This window comes from Diabrotica virgifera, chromosome 3 (assembly GCF_917563875.1).
Source record: "Diabrotica virgifera virgifera chromosome 3, PGI_DIABVI_V3a".
Classification (NCBI taxonomy): domain Eukaryota; kingdom Metazoa; phylum Arthropoda; class Insecta; order Coleoptera; family Chrysomelidae; genus Diabrotica; species Diabrotica virgifera.
In genome coordinates this window covers 245261204-245279899 of record NC_065445.1, presented here as the reverse complement: position 1 = coordinate 245279899, position 18696 = coordinate 245261204, and the positions used below count along the sequence as shown (strand labels likewise).

Sequence of the window (18696 nt, the reverse complement as noted above, 5' to 3'; positions counted from 1 at the left end):
AGCGATAAATAAAATGTGCATGGAGGATAAATAAAAATTTTTGAAAACCCTAGATAATTTTTTTAGCTTACAGCGCAAATTGTTTTAGGCATGTGGCTTTCGGCAAAAAAGGCCAAATATAAAATATTGCTTTTCTCGCTTCGAAATCACTTTTTAAGGCGAAATTATTCTCAAAATGTTTTTGTAAAATGCCTACTTTATGCGTTAAATGCAATTAAATAATTAAAAATGTCGAAAAAAGCCTTTATTTGTTGAATAATTGTTATAAATTAGCAGTTTCCCGTTGTAAACTTTGGACTCTTCTCACGTGGTTGGAATTTTTTTGGAGAAAACCTCACATATTGGATTTCAATGGCCAACTGACACTGTTCTGTGTTGCCCTGGGTAACATCCAGGCATATCTAGAACATCATTTAAATTTTATATAAATATGTAACATAACATAATCGTTTACATTTAAAGGGTTTTTACCCTAAACATTTTGGTGGCTCAGGCATGCTATTTTTTGGCTTTTAGAACACTGATGATGGATTTCTTAATCCGAAAACGTTTTGAAATATACCTTTTACAACAAATCTAGTATTTTTATGAAAATTTGAGACCTTACAAAGATAATGAGACCAAACAAACCCTTCTAAATATTGGCAAAGCACCTGTACAGTCATTTGAACATGAACTTTTTTTTCTAAAATGCGATAAAGAAATAGAATTTTTTAAAGTTAACTTTTTTTGATAAACATTTTTTAATTTAGAAAATCTCATTTTAGAGAGTAAGTATTATCGAGAAATTCGTCTGTTGAACGTTTTCATCTAAAATATGTAGATAGTTTTTCCACAATATTGAAATAAATGAAAGAAGTCGCTTTGTTGCTTAAATATTAATAAAAAACCATGACGCATTAAAAATTTCGATACCTACAAGATGTGATTGATGTTAGTCTAGTCGCAACATAGGGGATCCCGTGGGCACTTTTATGTCGCCGCGATTTGATGGTGGTATTATAGGTTTTTTGGGTCGCTGAATCCAATGGAAGTGGTCTGGAAGCCCAAATGTGGTGCGTTTAATTGTTATTAACAAATTATGGTAAAATTAGGTGTTTTTCAGGAATTATTAGAAGCCCTGTAAATAAACTCATAGTGTTATGGTCTTCTCTGGTGTATTTTTGGCCGCTGAATCGAATGCGACTAGTCGCGATTACTCAAAATATGTTCTTATTTTGTTAATAACAAAATAATTGTTTATTTGCCGAAAAGCTCGAAATAATGCGCTATCTACAGCAAGTTTGTAATCTTTTTCATAGTATTTTTATACGCTAAATCGATTACCATTAATCGTGATAGCTGAAACCACGTTCCGACTTTGTTATTAATAAATTATTGCAAAAATAACGGTTTATAGTACGTTCACTCACGATTTTTGCTCTAGATTTTAAAAAAACCACTTGGATTGTCATGAAATTTGGCATACACGTAGCTAACATGTCATACAAAACAAGTGATATTGTGCCGATGTCTGCTTTTACCCTGGGGGTGAGTTTCACCCCTTTTCGGGGGTGAAAAAAGAAACCTTTAAAATAAGTCCGGAAGTGGATAAACTGATTAATACTAAGCAACTTTTGTACTATACAGTTTTTCACTAAGTCAATACTTTTCGAGTTATTTTTGTTTTTTTGTTGAAAAATCAACATATTCACTCTCAAATAACTCGAAAAGTATTGACTTGGTGAAAAAACTGTATACAGGGTGTTTCATTAATAATTGTCCATATTTATAGTAACTGGAGAAACCTTAGCACAAAATACGAAGATTTAACCTAAAACACTTAAATAAAATGTGGTTCCTTACTAAGTTACAGGTTGTTTTATCTAACAATTTAAAAACTATTTTTGCTCAGCATTTTAAAACTATACGACGTATCCTTTTCCTACTTGGCAGAAAGTGCGACTACTAGACACCCTACTAAATACTGATAAACAAACGTTTCTAGCTACTACCAGAGGCGTACGACAGGGGATGGTGAATGGTTAACCCTTCTCAAATTCTACGCCACTGGAGGAATTACTATTTTAGTGCCATTTTTAGATAATACTTTCTACGTAAATAATGTACTCTTCATTGGTAACGATAAAGTCATCAGTTTTCGAGATATTTGAAGTTAAATATGAAACGGTACAGTTATTTTGATTAATTTATGATATGATTCATAATGATTAAAAATTAAAAAATCATTTGTACCCAGTACTTTAAAACTATTTGGCGTATCCTTATCATACTTAGCAGAAAGTGTAGGTATGTAGAGGCATACGACAGGGGATAGTGGCTGGTTGACCCTTCCCAAATTCTACGCCACTGACAAAATTGCTATTTTAGTGTAATTTTTTGATTTTGCAATACTTTTTATATAAATAATATACCCTTCATTCGTAACGATAAAATGATTAGTTTCCAGATATTTGAAATTAAAAATGAAGCGACACAATACATTAATCAAAATAACCGTGTCGTTTCATTGTTAACTTCAAAGATATCGAAAACTAATGACTATCGTTACAAATGAAGAGTATATTATTTTCATAGAAAGTATTGGAGAATCCAAAAATTGAACTAAAATAGCAATTTCGCTAGTGGCGTAGAATTTGGAAAGGGTCAACCATTCACTTTCCCCCGCCGTACGCCTCTGGTAATAGCCAGAAACGTTTGTTTAGCATAATTTAATAGTTTGTACAGTACCTATACTTCCTGCCAAGTATGAAAAGGATACGTCGAATAGTTTTAAAATTCTGAGCAAAAATATTTTTTTAATTTTTAGATAAAACACCCTGTAACTTAGTAAAGAACCACATTTTATTTAAGTGTTTTAGGTTAAATCTTCGTATTTTGTGCTAAGGTTTCTCCAGTTACCATATGGACAATTATTAATGAAACACCCTGTATAACAAAAGTTGTTTAGAATTAATCAGTTTATCCAATTCCGGACTTACTTTAAAGGTTTCCTTTTTCAACCCCAAAACGGGGTGAAACTCACCCCCAGGGTAAAAGCACACATCGGCACAATATCATTTGTTTTGTTTGACATGTTAGCTACGTGTGTGATAAATTTCATGTCATTCCAGGTGTTTTTTTTTAATTTAGAGCAAAACCGTGAGTAAACGTACTATAAACCGTTATTTTTGCAATAATTTATTAATAACAAAGTCGGAACGTGGTTTAAGCTATCACGAATAGTGACAATCGATTTAGCGTATAAAAATACTATGAAAAAGACTACAATCTTGCTGTAGATGAGGCGTTTCGAACTTTTCGGCGAATAAACAATTATTTTGTTATTAACAAAATAAGAACATATTTTGAGTAATCGCGACTAGTCTCATTCGATTCAGCGACCAAAAATACACCACAGAAGACCTTAAAACTGTCAATTTCTTTACATGGCTTTTAATATTAACTCAAAAATACCTAATTTTATCCTAATTTGTTAATACCATTTAAACGCACCACATTTGGGCTTCCAGACCACTTCCATTGGATTCAGCTACCCAAAAAACCATCAAATTGCGGCGACCTAAAAGTGCCCACGGGACCCCCTATGTTGCGACTAGACATATATGTCTTTTGTATTGACTTCCCACAGATATTCCTGTTGAAAAATAGCGACCAGTATTTTTCGATTTTCAAATGCTTCGTTTCCTGGGGTATTATATTTTTTGTTGAAAACTTGTGTTATTGATTTTATGTTATACATGATCGTTCATCAAGTCCTTTCCAAACTTAACTTAATATTTTTTTGTTTAACCTTTTGTTATAAGTCTCGTAAAAATCATGGAAGAATAAATATTGATAAACTTTTCTTCTATTAAAATCGTTTATTCTTCATCGATTAGCGACGAATATTTAGCTCAAAATTTATTCTTTGTTTAGTTCAGTTTACGGAAGTCACGAAACTCATAAATTATATGTGAAGTGCAGCTTAAAAATAGCTTTTGATTTCGACGTTATTTTCCAGATTTTAAAATCAATGTTTTGTTTGGTATCTTCAGTGAGGTTAATAAATATACAATGCTTTTGAGAACATAAAAAATTTAAAGAAAATCTTTAACAACAAAATAGTAAATAAAGTTAATTAATTAGTAATAAAGTTAATTAATTAGTAATAAAGCTAATTAACTTTAATATTTATAATTTTTCATAAAAATAAATATAATACAAAAATATAAAGAGTAAGACAATGGCAAACGTAACGCTAAATCGACATTACACTGTACAGTCCCTGGTCATTTTATTATGACCACCTATGAATTTTTACAAAAATCAACTATTCCATTAAGTACGTTTTGTTTAAAATATGATTTTTAAATTTAAGTTTGTTATGCAATGTTAATGTTATTCATTACCTATAATATATTTAATAATAAACAGCAATAAAATATTTGAAAATATTAGATATTTATATTTTTTTAATATTTTGTTCAACTTCTGACCTTAATCAGATGGAAAATATTTGGGAGCTTTTAAAACGAGAAATTTCCGATGAAAAGGTCACTAACGAAATTGTTTTGATTAAAGGACTAATATATCGTTGAAACAAAAAAACAAAAAATTGAAGCAAAAAAATTTAACTGCATTCAAATTCTGCCAAGCCGGGTACTAGCGGTAATCAAAGTTAGAGGGGCTCAGCAAAATATTAAAAAAATACCAATATGTAATATTTTTAAATGGTTTATTGCTGTTTATTATTAAATTTATTATTAAATGTATTATATTTAATAATAAACACCAATAAAATATTTAAAAATATCACATATTTTTATTTTTTTAATATTTTGCTGAGCCCCCTCTAACTTTGATTACCGCTAGTACCCGTCTTGGCATACTTTGAATGCAGTTAATTTTTTTTGCTTCAATTTGTCATTGTGGTTTCAACGATATATTAGTCCTTTCATCAAAACAATTTCGTTAGTGACCTTTTCATCGGAAATTTCTCGTTTTAAAAGCTCCCAAATATTTTCCATCTGATTATGGTCAGAAGTTGAACAAATTGTTAAAAAAATATAAATAATATGTAATATTTTCAAATATTTTATTGCTGTTTATTATTAAATATATAAATATTAAATAGTTGATTTTTGTAGAAATTCATAGGTGGTCATAATATTATGGCCAGGGACTGTAGGTCCCATATATCTGTATATACTTAATAATGGCACACATCTTATCCTCCTCCTCTATCTTTTCTCCTTCGTAAGGATGTAGTGATATCATGTAATTTGTCTGACTAGTTCTGTCCAGTTATCTCTCTCCTATGCATGTTGTTTTGCTTCGGAGAATGAGTAAACAGTCATGTTCTTTATTTGGTCCGACCACTGTGGTGGAGATCTTCCTCCGGATCTTTTAAATGCTACGTTTCCTTCAACTATCATTCGTTCCATGCTTTCTCTTCTTCTAATTTTATGTCCAAAATATCTCGATCAGGATATTGTGGTTGATAGTTGTGGTGAGTCTAGTTTTTACTTTAAGTTCTTCTAGTATGTATTGAATTATTTGTGCAATGTGCGGTCCATGGTATGCGCAACCATGGTACACATTTTATATCTTAACTAAATTATTTTTTAGCTTCTGTTATTCCATTTCCGTCTTTATCTATTAAATTCGTCGTTATGTGTACATTCTTTTGTCTTAGTTGTTTTAGAGTACCATGCAAGTATGCAAGCGTTTTTTATTTTCCCTGTAGTTTCTTGCCATTGTCTGCCCAAATTCCTCCCATGACCTCTGTTTGGCATCTTTGACTGCTATTTTGGCTTGCTTTCTTTATATTAGGGGAGCCTTGGATGCTGAATTTTCAGTTACTAAAGCGTCATGGGGACCTGGTCCTAACGCCAAAAAAAGTTAAGTGTTCCATTTTAATGGGGATTTTCCATTTTTTAATTTAATTTTTATTTCCAAAAACGTGTTATTTATTTATTTCCAAAATGATCTCGAATAAAAGTTGTTATTTTTACGTAAGGAATCCAAACCTGCAATAAAAAAATGGGGGTTCCTACTTAAGATTTTAAAGTGACGCACATCTCCGTGGGGATCGTGTTTGGTGTCATTAGATAAATTTTTGAAAAATATTGAACACATATTTTCCAGTTTTTCGATCTGATGTTCATTTCGGAAAATATTCGCTTTTTTGTGAAAATTTGTGACTTGCTTATTTTCTTACGCCCTGCTCAAATCGTCAGATTTTTTTAAATATACACTGATATTTTCATCTGACGTTTTCGAGTTTTTCTAAGGATATATTTTTATACGGACTGCCCCAACGTACGCCCCTGCATTAAAAGTCCATGTAAGGGTACATTTACAGGGTACAAGGTTTCTCCCCATATGATTTTCTGACGCGCTCGAGTAACGCTAAAAATTCCCACTTGGGCTCCCCTACCATTATAAGTTTCATCTCTTTAATTTTGCATATATCTCCTCTGTCCACCATTCGGTCATATTAACCCTCCGGTAGCCACGTCCAGTAAAGTTACATGAGTGGACACACTACGGTACCTAATAAAAACGGTATTACATGTTAAAAATAATAAAAATTTGTTAGAATAACAAAAGAAAAGCGTTATTATTAACATTTTATTGTATGACTTTTAACATAATGTGACGACTCAGGCGCAAAATAAAAAAAAAGAGTCAGTCTAACTAGTCTAGGCGCCAGAGGGGTCACGGTGTCATATTCAATTCTGATGGACAAACTCAACGGTTTCTTATGGATTTTTGGCTGCTGATTAGGAATTTCGAGGGGGGATTTCGATCCGAGTGGTCAAAAAATTGTTATAAACAATTTAATTGTTTATAAATTGTTTATAAGGCTCTGGCTCATAAACTAAAGGAGATGAAAAAAAATGTTTCAAATAAAATTTGTTCCTTAATAAAAAACCAAGAAAAAACCGTTTACTAAACTTAAATCTAACAATTATAACTCAATATATTGTAAAATTAGTGCACAATCCAAATTGCAAATTGCAAAATAAGTATTTTTCGAAGCTTTATCGATCGTAACTCGGCTTATTAACTCGGTTAACTGCGCATGCAAATGAGTCTTAGAAGGTGTCACTTTAAAGCTTAATTAACACATTCGCGGACACGCTGTCATTTTATACACGTATTCTTATGGAGTAAATGACTTCATATGCAGTCATGACCGCGAATGTGTTAACAGGCTTCCAAACAAAGTTTGTTAAATTACTTGATCTTCATTTGTTTTATACCCGTTTGAAATTACAATTTTCTTAAAAAAATTGTACATTCATTTGTTTATAAGGGTTTCAAGCAAATTTGAGCTATACACATTTATACTTTAATGAACAATAATGATAGAAAAACTCAAAAGGAACAATTTGAGGTTATGAAAATGTTCATAAGTTTATTTTTGGCCAAGAGTCGCAAGATCGGCTCACCGCGTAAAGGTTCACGCGCTAACTTCTCGATGCAAATTATAATTTCTATGTATACATACGTTATCTTCATTTTTCATTTTTGAAGATCCTAATAAAATTTTATCATATAATTCTTATAATTAAATCATCATACTGTACCTCGTAACACCTTTCATTCTATTTACTTTGTCTTCTATTTTTTGCACTAAATGAGAAAAAAACATTAAAAACTAATATTTCAGAAGTATAACTAAAAAGTAAGTTGATATTATTTATTAGTACCATTTTTACAAACATTTTTTTCATGCATCTGCAAATCTGCATAGAGATATACAGGGAATATCAGCTTTTTTACATCTGCATAAGTTCTTAGCCAAATTTTAACAGTTACATGGTGGTACAAGTCTGTTCTTGTAGGCAGTGAAACTAAAACTTTTTCAGGCTTCAGAGTCTAATTATCTATATGATATCCATATAAAGTGGATCTAGTTCTTTTGCAGCATCATCAAGGCCCGTCAATTGTGTGTATGCCGCCACATCATAAATTCTCGTTTTATATGCAATGATGATGCTGCAAAAAAACTCGATCCATTTTTATATGGATATCACATATTGGCTCATTTGCTTGCGTAGAAGCCGAGTTACGATCGATAAAGCGTCGAAGAATACAGGGTCTAGGACATTTCGCCGTCGCCATTTCTCCGTCGAGCCATTTCGCCGTCGCCGTCGAGCCATTTCGCCGTCGCCATTACTTGTATATAAGTTTTGAATGGTTTTCGAACGATTATATTTCGAACACTTTTGCATAATGAAGTTTTTTATTTTTGATACAGTAAAAACAATTGAAATTGAAATCCCTTTTCTCAATATTGTTTATTTCCGGGAATCTGATAATAGTCATATTTTTAATACTGTAAATATTTTATTTTTCAGACGAAAACAATGCATAGTTGAATACGAAAATATAACTTGGTTTAACTACCAACATCAGCATTTTATTTACACTGACATTTAGTATAAAAAAAAGTTAGTATGTTATCACGTTCTTGTAAACTTAACCAATGCCGGGATGGCGACGGCGAACTGGCTCGACGGCGAAACGGCCGACGGCGAACTGGCTCGACGGCGAAACGGCCGACGGCGAAGTGGCTCGACGGCGAAACGGCGACGGCGAAACGTCCCAGTCCGAAGAATACATACTTACTTGACTTTTGAAATGGGAGCACTTTTATAAAAATTATATGTTCAAAAAAAAAGTAATAATTTATATTTTGTTTATTAGTTTTTGTTTAGTTGTTGTTATTTGTTTATTAGAATTGTTTATTAGAATTGTTTACAATTTGTAGTTTTCATAATTAGTAGTAGATTAGGGCTATTGTTAATTAGTCAAATAGAAAAAATTCTTAAAGTAATAATATTGTAATAAACTACTGTAATCCCATCAGGAAACGACCTGGATTAGTCACAAGAGGCCAGGTCAATTGTATAGTACTATAAATAAATAAATAAATAAAACTTTCTTGACTGTGAGCCAATCTTGCGCCTCATAGCGCGCCATTAAACTGTCGACATCTTAGCCAAAAATAACTTACGAACATTTTTGTAAGCTCAAATTGTTCCATTTGAGTTGTTTTATCATTATTGTTAATTCAAGTATAAATGTTTATAGCTCAAGTTTGCTTGAAACCTTTATAAACAAATTAATGTACAATTTTTTTGAAAAAATTATAACTTCAAACGGGTATAACTTTAAACAAATGAAGATCAGATAATTTAACAAACTTTGTTTGGAAGCTTCTTAATTAAGCTTTAAAAGGACACCTTATAGGGCTCATTTGCATGCGCAGAAGCCGAGTTACGATCGATAAAGCTTCGAAAAATACTTATTTTGCAATTTGAAATTTGCATTGTGCACTAATTTTACAATATCTTGAGTTCTGATTGTCGGATTTAAGTTTAGTAAACGGTTCTTTCTTCGTTTTTTATTATGGAACAAATTTTATTTGAAATATTTTTTTCTATTTCTTTTAGTTTATGAGCCAGAGCATTATAAACAATTTATAAACAATTAAATTGTTTATAACAATTTTTTGACCACTCGGATCGAAATCCCCCCTCGAAATTCGTAATCAGCAGCCAAAAATCCATAAAAAACCGTTGAGTTTGTCCATCAGAATTGAAAATGACACGGTGACCTCTATTTGGCGCCTAGACTATACAATGTAATCTGAATAAAGAAAATGTTTACTACAAAAAAAATTCACAAACGTCCCAAAAGTAAAATACCTAAATACAAAATAATTGCATTAGTCTTATAAACACACATTGCACTGAATTTTTTTTTTCACTTTGATTTTTGCAAAAAAATTTATTGAACAGCTATCACTTCAACGCTTAATAGGGCAGTCAATGATAGCAAGAACAGGTTATTACCTCCGAATTCTATCCTACTGCATGGATTTTAATGAAATTTTAGGAATAGCCTGAAAATATCTCCTTATTCAAAGTCTACCCTATGCCGATGTGTGCTTTTGTCTTGGGGGCGGTTCCACCCCTTCTCGGGGGTGGAAAATTTTTTGGTTAAACAACTACGGAAGTTGCTAGAGAACCTAATTCTAAGCAAAAATTGTTCTATAATTTTTTTTTCGAAAACTCAATACTTTTTGAGTTATTCGTGATTGAAAATTGGCCATTTTCATTGAAATATAACACCTTTTCAAACGGTTTTTTGCGAATACCTTAAAAACAATGCATCTAACTAAAAAAATTGTATAAAACATTTTTGTAGCTCATAAAAAACAAAGAGATTCGTTCCTTCTTCAATCTTCTAGTTATAACACAAAAAGAGATATGGTAGGTAAAAAGAGTTTGTTTTTTTTGGTGCATGCTCAAATCAGTGTATTCAACTTGAAATAACAGAGAAACGGTCGATTTTAGGTGTATAATGCTACCAATACCTTTTATTGTGCTTGAAAAGTCCTTTCAAATAAGCAATATTAAATGTCGATTACATTCAAACTAAGCGAGATATGCTGCAAAAAATTGATGACTAACGAATTTTAAGAAAAAAATTGAGAAGTATATTTAACCCCTCATCCACAAGAATTTAAATGCATCGTTTTCCTTCTACAATACATTTTACTACAGTGTTATTTTTATGTTCAAAAAGTTGAGCGGGTTTAAAATGAATGGTTTTTGAAAAAAATAAGATCAAATTATAGAGCGCATATTTAAATTTTCTTAAAAATCTTCCTTTTTTCTCCATGTAACTTGAAAATGATAAGAGATACTGTTATAAAAAATAAAATCAAAATGTTTATCTAGAAGAAACCTACATTTTTGTATGGCATCTCTTATCATTTTCGAGTTACATGGAGAAATAGGAAGATTTTTAAGAAAATTTAAAAATGCGCTCAATAATTTGATCTTATTTTTTTCAAAAATCATTCATTTTAAACCCGCCCAACTTTTTGAACATAAGACGAACACTATAGTAAAATGTATTGTAGAAGGAAAACGATGCATTTAAATTCTTGTGGATGAGGGGTTAAATATACTTCTCATTTTTTTCTTAAAATACGTTGTCATTTTTTTACAGTTTATCTCGCATAGTTTGAATGTAAGTAATCGACATTTAATATTGTTTATTTTAAAGGTCTTTTCAAGCACAACAAAAGTTATTGGTAGCATTATACACCTAACATCGACCGTTTCTCTGTTATTTCAAGTTATTAAATACACTGATTTGAGCATGCACCAAGAAAACAAGTTTTTTTCACTTACCATATCTCTTTTTGTGTTATAACTAGAAGATTCATAAAGGAAAGAATCTCTTTGTTATTTTATAAGCTACAAAAATGTTTTATATGGTTTTTTTTAGTTAGATGCATAGTTTTTAAGGTATTCGCAAAAAACCGTTTGAAAAGGTGTTATGTTTCAATGAAAATGGCCAGTTTTCAACCAGGAATAACTCAAAAAGTATTGAGTTTTCGAAAAAAAAATTATAGAACAGTTTTTGCTTAGTATTAGGTTCTCTACCAACTTCCGTAGTTATTTAAGCAAAAAATTTTCCACCCCCGAGAAGGGATGGGAACCGCCCCCAAGACACAAGCACACATCGGCACAGGGTAGACTTTGTTTCTTGGGCTATTCCCTACTTACTGTGAAAATATCACGTAAATCGATATAGTAGGATGGAATTCGGAGCCACATACCCTCATTGACTGCCCTATAATAATATTATAGGTATTTGATATTATCAAACTGATAAAACACTTCAGAAAATGCAATAGCCGCAGGTAGTGTTTTAAAGATAGTCACTCGTACATATCTAAATAGATAGGGGTGTGTACAAAAGAATATTGGTAAAATTTATTGAAACTTTAAAATGCGGCACGGAGTACCGCAGTGTGGACACCGGGGGGTTAATATATTGTTTTCATAAACAGAAAACGTTTGCCATTGTTCTGTAATGTCAATAATTTTAGATCCTATGTATAGAGCAGATATAGAAATAAGCAAAGGCAATACAATATGTATACTGTACTGTACTGAAAGCTTGTCTAAAAATACAAAAAGATAATAAAAATATAACTAAATGAAGCGTACCAAATAAGACTTACACATTTGTAGTAATACGCAATAGTATTTACATATATCACTGCGTATTATTAGCAAATGTAACTATGTACAAATACCTACTAATCCTATTAATATCTGTCTTAGTTTACTGACGTAATTTTTAACTGAACTGCCTTTTTAGGTCACTCCATACTGTCTTCTGCCAGATACCATCTGCGGAGAATGTGCGGAAAACGTAGACAACTTCTACTCATTCATAAAGAACTGTTTACAGAACATCATCATTCTAGAAGCCCAGTACGATATACAGGATTCTTGTTTGAAGTCTAAACAGAAACGAGACAAGAGCTCCTACACCGACTTCAACCACAGGAAGATCAACAAGGGAAACCAGACCGAAGATCGTTTAGATGTTCTAACCGGATTAAATGGTGGATTCGATGAGTTCAGGCAGAGTTTTCCTCTGACTCTTAATTTCTTAGAAACCCCTCTTAATTTACACATCAAAACTGATACTCGGCTAGTTGAATATGACGTTGAATCCGATTCTAGTCTGGATGAATGCTTCGAAAACAAGGGAGAGGTCACTCTGTGCGATAAACTGCAATCCTTTACTCAGATCTCCAAACTGGTCGAAGCCTTCACCAGTAAACCAGTGCTTCCTCCCAAATCGCAATACTTCGACGATTCCGAAAAGAATTTGATAACAGAAATATCCCAAAGAAAAAATTTGAAAAGAAAAAACGAATTTATAGAAACCAGCAAGCCAAAAATTTACAAACTCGATAATTGTAACAGACGAAAGAATAAAGTACCAAAGAAGTTAGATACTCAAGACGTTAGTGAAGAAAATTTTAGTTTCGAAAGCAGGGAACAAGCTGATAGGACGGATCTTGCTCAGATTAATGATGCAGCTAATGAGGAAATTGAAAATCAGCAGATTGTTGAACAAGTAAATATGTACATTGTATCAGCGCAGTTTCGTTAAGCTTAGAAACTTTTCATTATGTGTTATAAGTTTGCTAACTATATTCTGACCTTGATGAAACATTGCTCTATTATTTTTTGTTTCTGATTTGACCACTATATGGGAATATTAATTTGTATGAAGCCCAGTTTGCCGAATTTATTGTTAAAACTAAGTATCGTGATTGAATGCAACTTTTCTTGTCAAGTTTAGTCTATTATTTATGTTAAAAAAATTGTCGTAAAAACAACAAGCCATCACGGATCCTGCTCTAATATAACACAAGGTCTTACAAATCGAATGTTGTGTCTTTCCGAATCTTTCCAATCCAAATGGCAATTAACAAGTTTTGGATACTGCAGTAGGAAAGATTTCTCAGTGGTCACACCACTTCCTAAGGTCCGTTTGTCATGCATTTTTGCCTTTTCCTACTGACCTTGTACCCTGTAATTTACTTAGTTTGATTGTAAAACTATACACCTATTAATACAACAGCCAACTACTAGGCGAAGCAATAAAGCACTAAAACTGGCCTTACCTCCGAAAAAGAAACGACAAGACGGATCTTAATATTTTTTTTTTGCATTCGATTCGTGAATGCGCCAGAAAACTTTGTGACCCCTAGCCATGAGATAATATTGAAAAACTGCATACAAAAAATGCATTTCTTAAAGTGCATCTTAAACAGACAATAAAAAAAATTCAGAACTCATCAATTGTCGGCGGAAATAAGTTCAATTTTGTTACTCGGGGGGTTTTTGGGGTCGCTGAAAACGAATATGATGTCGTAAGTAATCTCCGGAGTACCTGGTGCCCGGGGTACCTACTGTTTACCTCATCTTCTGGAGTTTTCGCCAAATTCATTAAAAAATTAGTCAAAAATCATTACTCGGGGTTTTTGGGTCGCTGACGACGAATATGACATTGGAAGTGATTTACGGAGTACTTGGTAACCTGGGTATCTGCTGTTTACCTCGTTTTCTGTAGTTTTGGCAAATTCATTAAAAAAAGTACTCGAAATTCATTACTCGGGGTGTTTTTAGGGTCGCTAACGACGAATATGACATCGGAAGTGATCTCCGGAGTACCTGGTACCCAGGGTACCTACTGTTTACCTCGTCTTGTGGAGTTGAGACCCCTAAGTAATGAATTTTGACTAATGTTTTAATGAATGTGAAGAAAACTCCAGAAGACGAGGTAAACAGCAGGTACCTTGGGCATCAGGTATTCCGGAGATTACTTCCGATGTCATATTCGTCGCTAGCGACCCCAAAAACCAACCGAGTAATGATTTCGACTAATTTTTTAATAGATTTTTTGCCGAAAACTCCACAAAACGAGGAAAACAGTAGGTACCCTAGGCACCAGGTACTCCGGAGATCACTTCCGATGTCATATTCGTCGTTAGCGACCCCAAAAACCCCCGAGTAATGATTTTTAATGAACCCCTGAGTAAAGTTTTTAATGCATTTGCCGAAAACCTCACAAGACGAGGTAAACAGTGGTACCCTGGTAACCAGGTACTCCGGAGATCACCTACGACGTTATATTCGTTTTAAGCGATCCCAAAAACCCCCGAGTAACAAAATTGAACTCATTTCCGCCGATAATTGATGAGTTCTGAACTTTTTTTATTGTCTATTTGAGATGCACTTTAAGAATGCATTTTTTGTATGCAGTTTTTCAATATCTCATAGTACATTCTTTCACGGTTTTTGCTGTAAATTTTAAAGAACCGCTTGGATTGACATGAAATTTGGCATACCCATAGCTACCATGGTAACGAAAAAAAGTGATATTGTGCCGATGTGTGCTTTTGCCCCGGGGGTGATATATGTCCAAATGTCCAGGTATATCCAAACCAATCCAGTTTAACAAAATAACCACGTTTTTAGACAGTTTTTCGCAAATCGGTCAAAAAGTAAGTACTTTATCGAAAAAAAAAACATTCCTAGCAAAAATATAGCCTGTAAAAAAGTACAAGAAAATGGTGTACGCATGTGGTCTCTACACCTAGTAGAACCAGAGTTATAGATAATGAAAAATAGGTTCATGTTCGCCAAATTCCAAATAGAATATTTAAATGTGAAATATCAAAATAACTAAGCACTTTTTGGGGAATACTCATTAAAACTTTTTTAAAGTGTTTTAAAAAAGCTTTATTTCTGTTTTTATAAAAAAAGTTTCTAGAAGCAAATTTAAGCAAGTTACGCTCAAAATAAAGTTCGTCTCTTTTGTTTTGGCAAAAAAATCGGGAAGATCAACCGCTAATTAACCACTTAAAAATGAAATTAATCATTGCCGCTTCACAAGTTGCTTTAATTATGTTGTGTTTATAATATGATCTATAGGTTTTATCGATTCAAAGTACTTATTTTTGAAAAAAATTGGTTTTAAAGAAAAAATTTTAATTTTGAAAAAAATGTTTTTTTAAATAACTTAAAATTTGTTAGAGATACCAAAAATCTCAAACATTAAAAAAAGTCGGCTTTGCTTTTCTGAATATTTCGTATTTTTTTGTTTTTCTGTAAGACAAAAATTGGTTAAGATTTGGTGTTTCTCAATTTGCATACACTCCTGATTAGAGAATCGTTCAAGGCCTTTTAACTACAGCCCTTTGAAAAATAAGGACGTTGAACCGATGAAACTTACAGATCATATATAAACAATACATACACGAATAAAGAAACTTGTGAAGTGGTAACGATTAAGGGCCGGTTGTTCGAACGCTAATCAACAATGATCACTATCAAATATTTAATTACTGTCACCAAAACTGTCAATGTCAACTTTTATTGGGTTGCTGATAACATAATTGATTAAAATTATGAGATTAGTTAATCAATTAACATAACAATTATTAACATAATTGATTAAGTAATTTCATATTATGTTTTCAGCAACCCAAACAAAGTTGACATTGACAGTTGGTGACAGTAATTAAATATTTGATAATGATCATTGTTGATTAGCTTTCGAACAACCGGCCCTAAGTTTATTTGAGGTGCTAATTAGGGGGTGATTTTCACGATTTTTTTACAAAAAAAAAGAACCAACTTTATTTTGAGCGTAACTTATTTACTGTTGATGCTAGAAATGTTTTTTATAAAACAAAAATAAAGCTTTTTTTAAACACTTTACGAAAAGTTGTAATGAGTTTTCCCCAAAAAGTGCTTCATTTTTTGGTTATTTCACGTTAAAGTATTCCATTTGGAATTTGACGAATATGAACCTATATTTCATTAGCTGTAACTCTGGTTCTACTAGGCAAAGAGAGTTGGTGTATACATCATTTTTTTCATTTTTTTACAGGCTATATTTTTGCTAAGAATGTTTTTTTCGACAAAATACTTACTTTTTAAGTTATTTCCGAAAAAACGTGATTATTTTGTTGAAAAATGAACATGTTCACTCGCAAATAACTCGAGAAGTATTGCCTTGGTGAAAAAACTCTATAGAACAAAAGTTGCTTAGAATTAATCAGTTTATCGATTTCCGGACTTATTTTCGACATGTTTTTTTCACCCCCAGGGATTGACACTCACCCCCAGGGTAAAAGCACACATTGGCACAATATCACTTTTTTCCTTTAACTTGTTAGCTATATGGATGCTAAATTTTATGTCAATCCAAGCGGTTCTTTAAAATTTAGAGGTTTTGCAATATTTTACCGTTAAAGTACGTACTATCATAGCTAGGGGTCACAAAGTTTCCCGGCCCATTCACGAATCGAATGCAAATATAATTATTAAGATCAGTCTTGTCGATTTTTTTTTTTTCGGGGGTTCAGTGCTTTATTGCTTCGACTATACTGCATGTTTCTTTCCTTGATGTTTAATACTTCTTTTTGTTTACTAATGCGCTGGAGAAGCTCGTCGTTGGTGATCTTTTGCATCCATGAAATTCACAGTATCATCTTGTGTACATACATTTCGAAGGTCTCTATTCTTTTTCGAAAAACTTAAGCTAATAACAGACTTTTTCTTAGTAAATTTAATGAAAAATTCGTCTTGGTAAAAGGTATATTAATTTAAAAAGTCCCTAGAAGGGCTACAAATATAAAAACAAAACGTTTTCCCTCTGTAACAAGAGCATTAACAGTGTTGCAAGAACATGTGAACCACCCAAAAATACAAAGGTTAAAACCTTTTAAAAATATACTAAAAGTCTTATATAAGTGTATACATAGTAAAATCCAAAGGATGGATATAATACCTATATCCATCCTTTGGATTTTACTATGTATACACTTATAAGACTTTTAGTCTATTTTTAAAAGGTTTTAATCTTTGTATTTTTGAGTGGCTCACCATGTTCTTGTAACACTGATGATGCTCTTGTTACAGAGCGAAAACGTTTTATTTTTATATTTGTAGTCCTTCTAGGGGCTTTTTAAATTAATATACCTTTTACCAAGACGAATTTTTCATTAAATTTACTTGTAATTAATGGTATACAGCCAGCTACAGGAAATTCTTCCTTGTGGAGACTTTTTCTTCTTAAAGTGTCCTCTCCTCAGTGAAGGTTGGCTACTACAATTGCAAACTACTCTCTGTCTTCAGCTGTTCAAAATTTAGCCCTGGTCATTGTCGAATGTTTGTTAGCTACGATAGTCTTCTCTTTTCCTCTATGTTTCCTTTCACTATTAGTTGAGCATATTGGTACTTATCATTTCTCAATCTGTAGCCTAGGTATGTTTTCTTAACTTTGACTGTGTTAAAAATTCCTCGTTCCTTGCCTATTCTATGCAGCACTTCTTCGTTTGAGGTATGCGATATCCAAACAATCTTGAGAATCCTCCGGTAGATCCATGTTTTAAGGGTCCACGTTTCAACTACATAGAGGAGAGTCGACCAGACGTAGTATTTTAACAGACTACGGAATTTATTATTTTTTATGTACGTTGGTACGTTGTTTGCTATTAGGACAGTGTCGTTTGCGTACCTGATGTTTATTGTAGTTACGTTCATCTTGATTTCACTTTAGACGTCGTCCAATACTTTCCTAAAAAGAGATTTCTAGTACAAATTAAACAGTATCGGGAAAAGGACATAACCCTGTCTCACTACTCGTCTAATCTGTATCTTCAAATATTTTTTCTATTTGATCTTTTGCTATTTGGTTCCATTAAAGTTATGTAAGTCTTGTTCACCAACATAGGTATTGTTCTGCTTAGGATATTTCAATATCGATATTTTTGTTAATTACATTTAATTTAGGTTATGTACCTTTTATGTCAACTGCGCTATATATCGCACCCCAACTTCAATAGTGCCATAACCCTAAAAAAATGAAAAATCTGTTTTTTGGCCTAACATGTTCCTTTAGGCGTTGTCTTCATTGTGGAATATAATTTACTTACCTTAGAATCTGCATAGTGCGCCTGTGTCGTTATCACCATTTCCGGTTTTGGCTAGCTCAGCATTAGCAAGAGCACCACAAGGCAGTTTGCGTTACCGTGATAAGTACCGTTAATTTTTAAATATTGCCCTAACATGTGATGCATTTGTTAGCTAAGAAAAATTACTCAAGTAAAACTTCTCTAGTGCCATAACCTGTGAACATAAGCCTAGATATAACACTAGAGAACCTAAGCCGCGAATTCTGAATTTGCTTGACTTAGCAATAACGCCTTATCGTATTTAAGGCTGGGTTTAAGGGTAAATCAATATCAATAATCAAAAATAAATACTAGCATTAGATAAATACACACATAACAGTGGCGCAGCT

The 18696-nt window shown here is 32.5% G+C and overlaps 1 protein-coding gene across 1 annotated transcript in view; it reads left to right on the top strand.

Moving 5' to 3' along the window:
* Positions 1-18696, top strand: part of LOC114328682 (zinc finger protein 91-like) — a 68450-nt gene that overhangs the window by 27305 nt on the left and 22449 nt on the right. The window contains exon 2 of the mRNA XM_028277603.2: positions 12181-12951. Coding sequence (XP_028133404.2) covers positions 12181-12951 — 771 coding nt within the window. The remainder of the gene's footprint in view (positions 1-12180; positions 12952-18696) is intronic.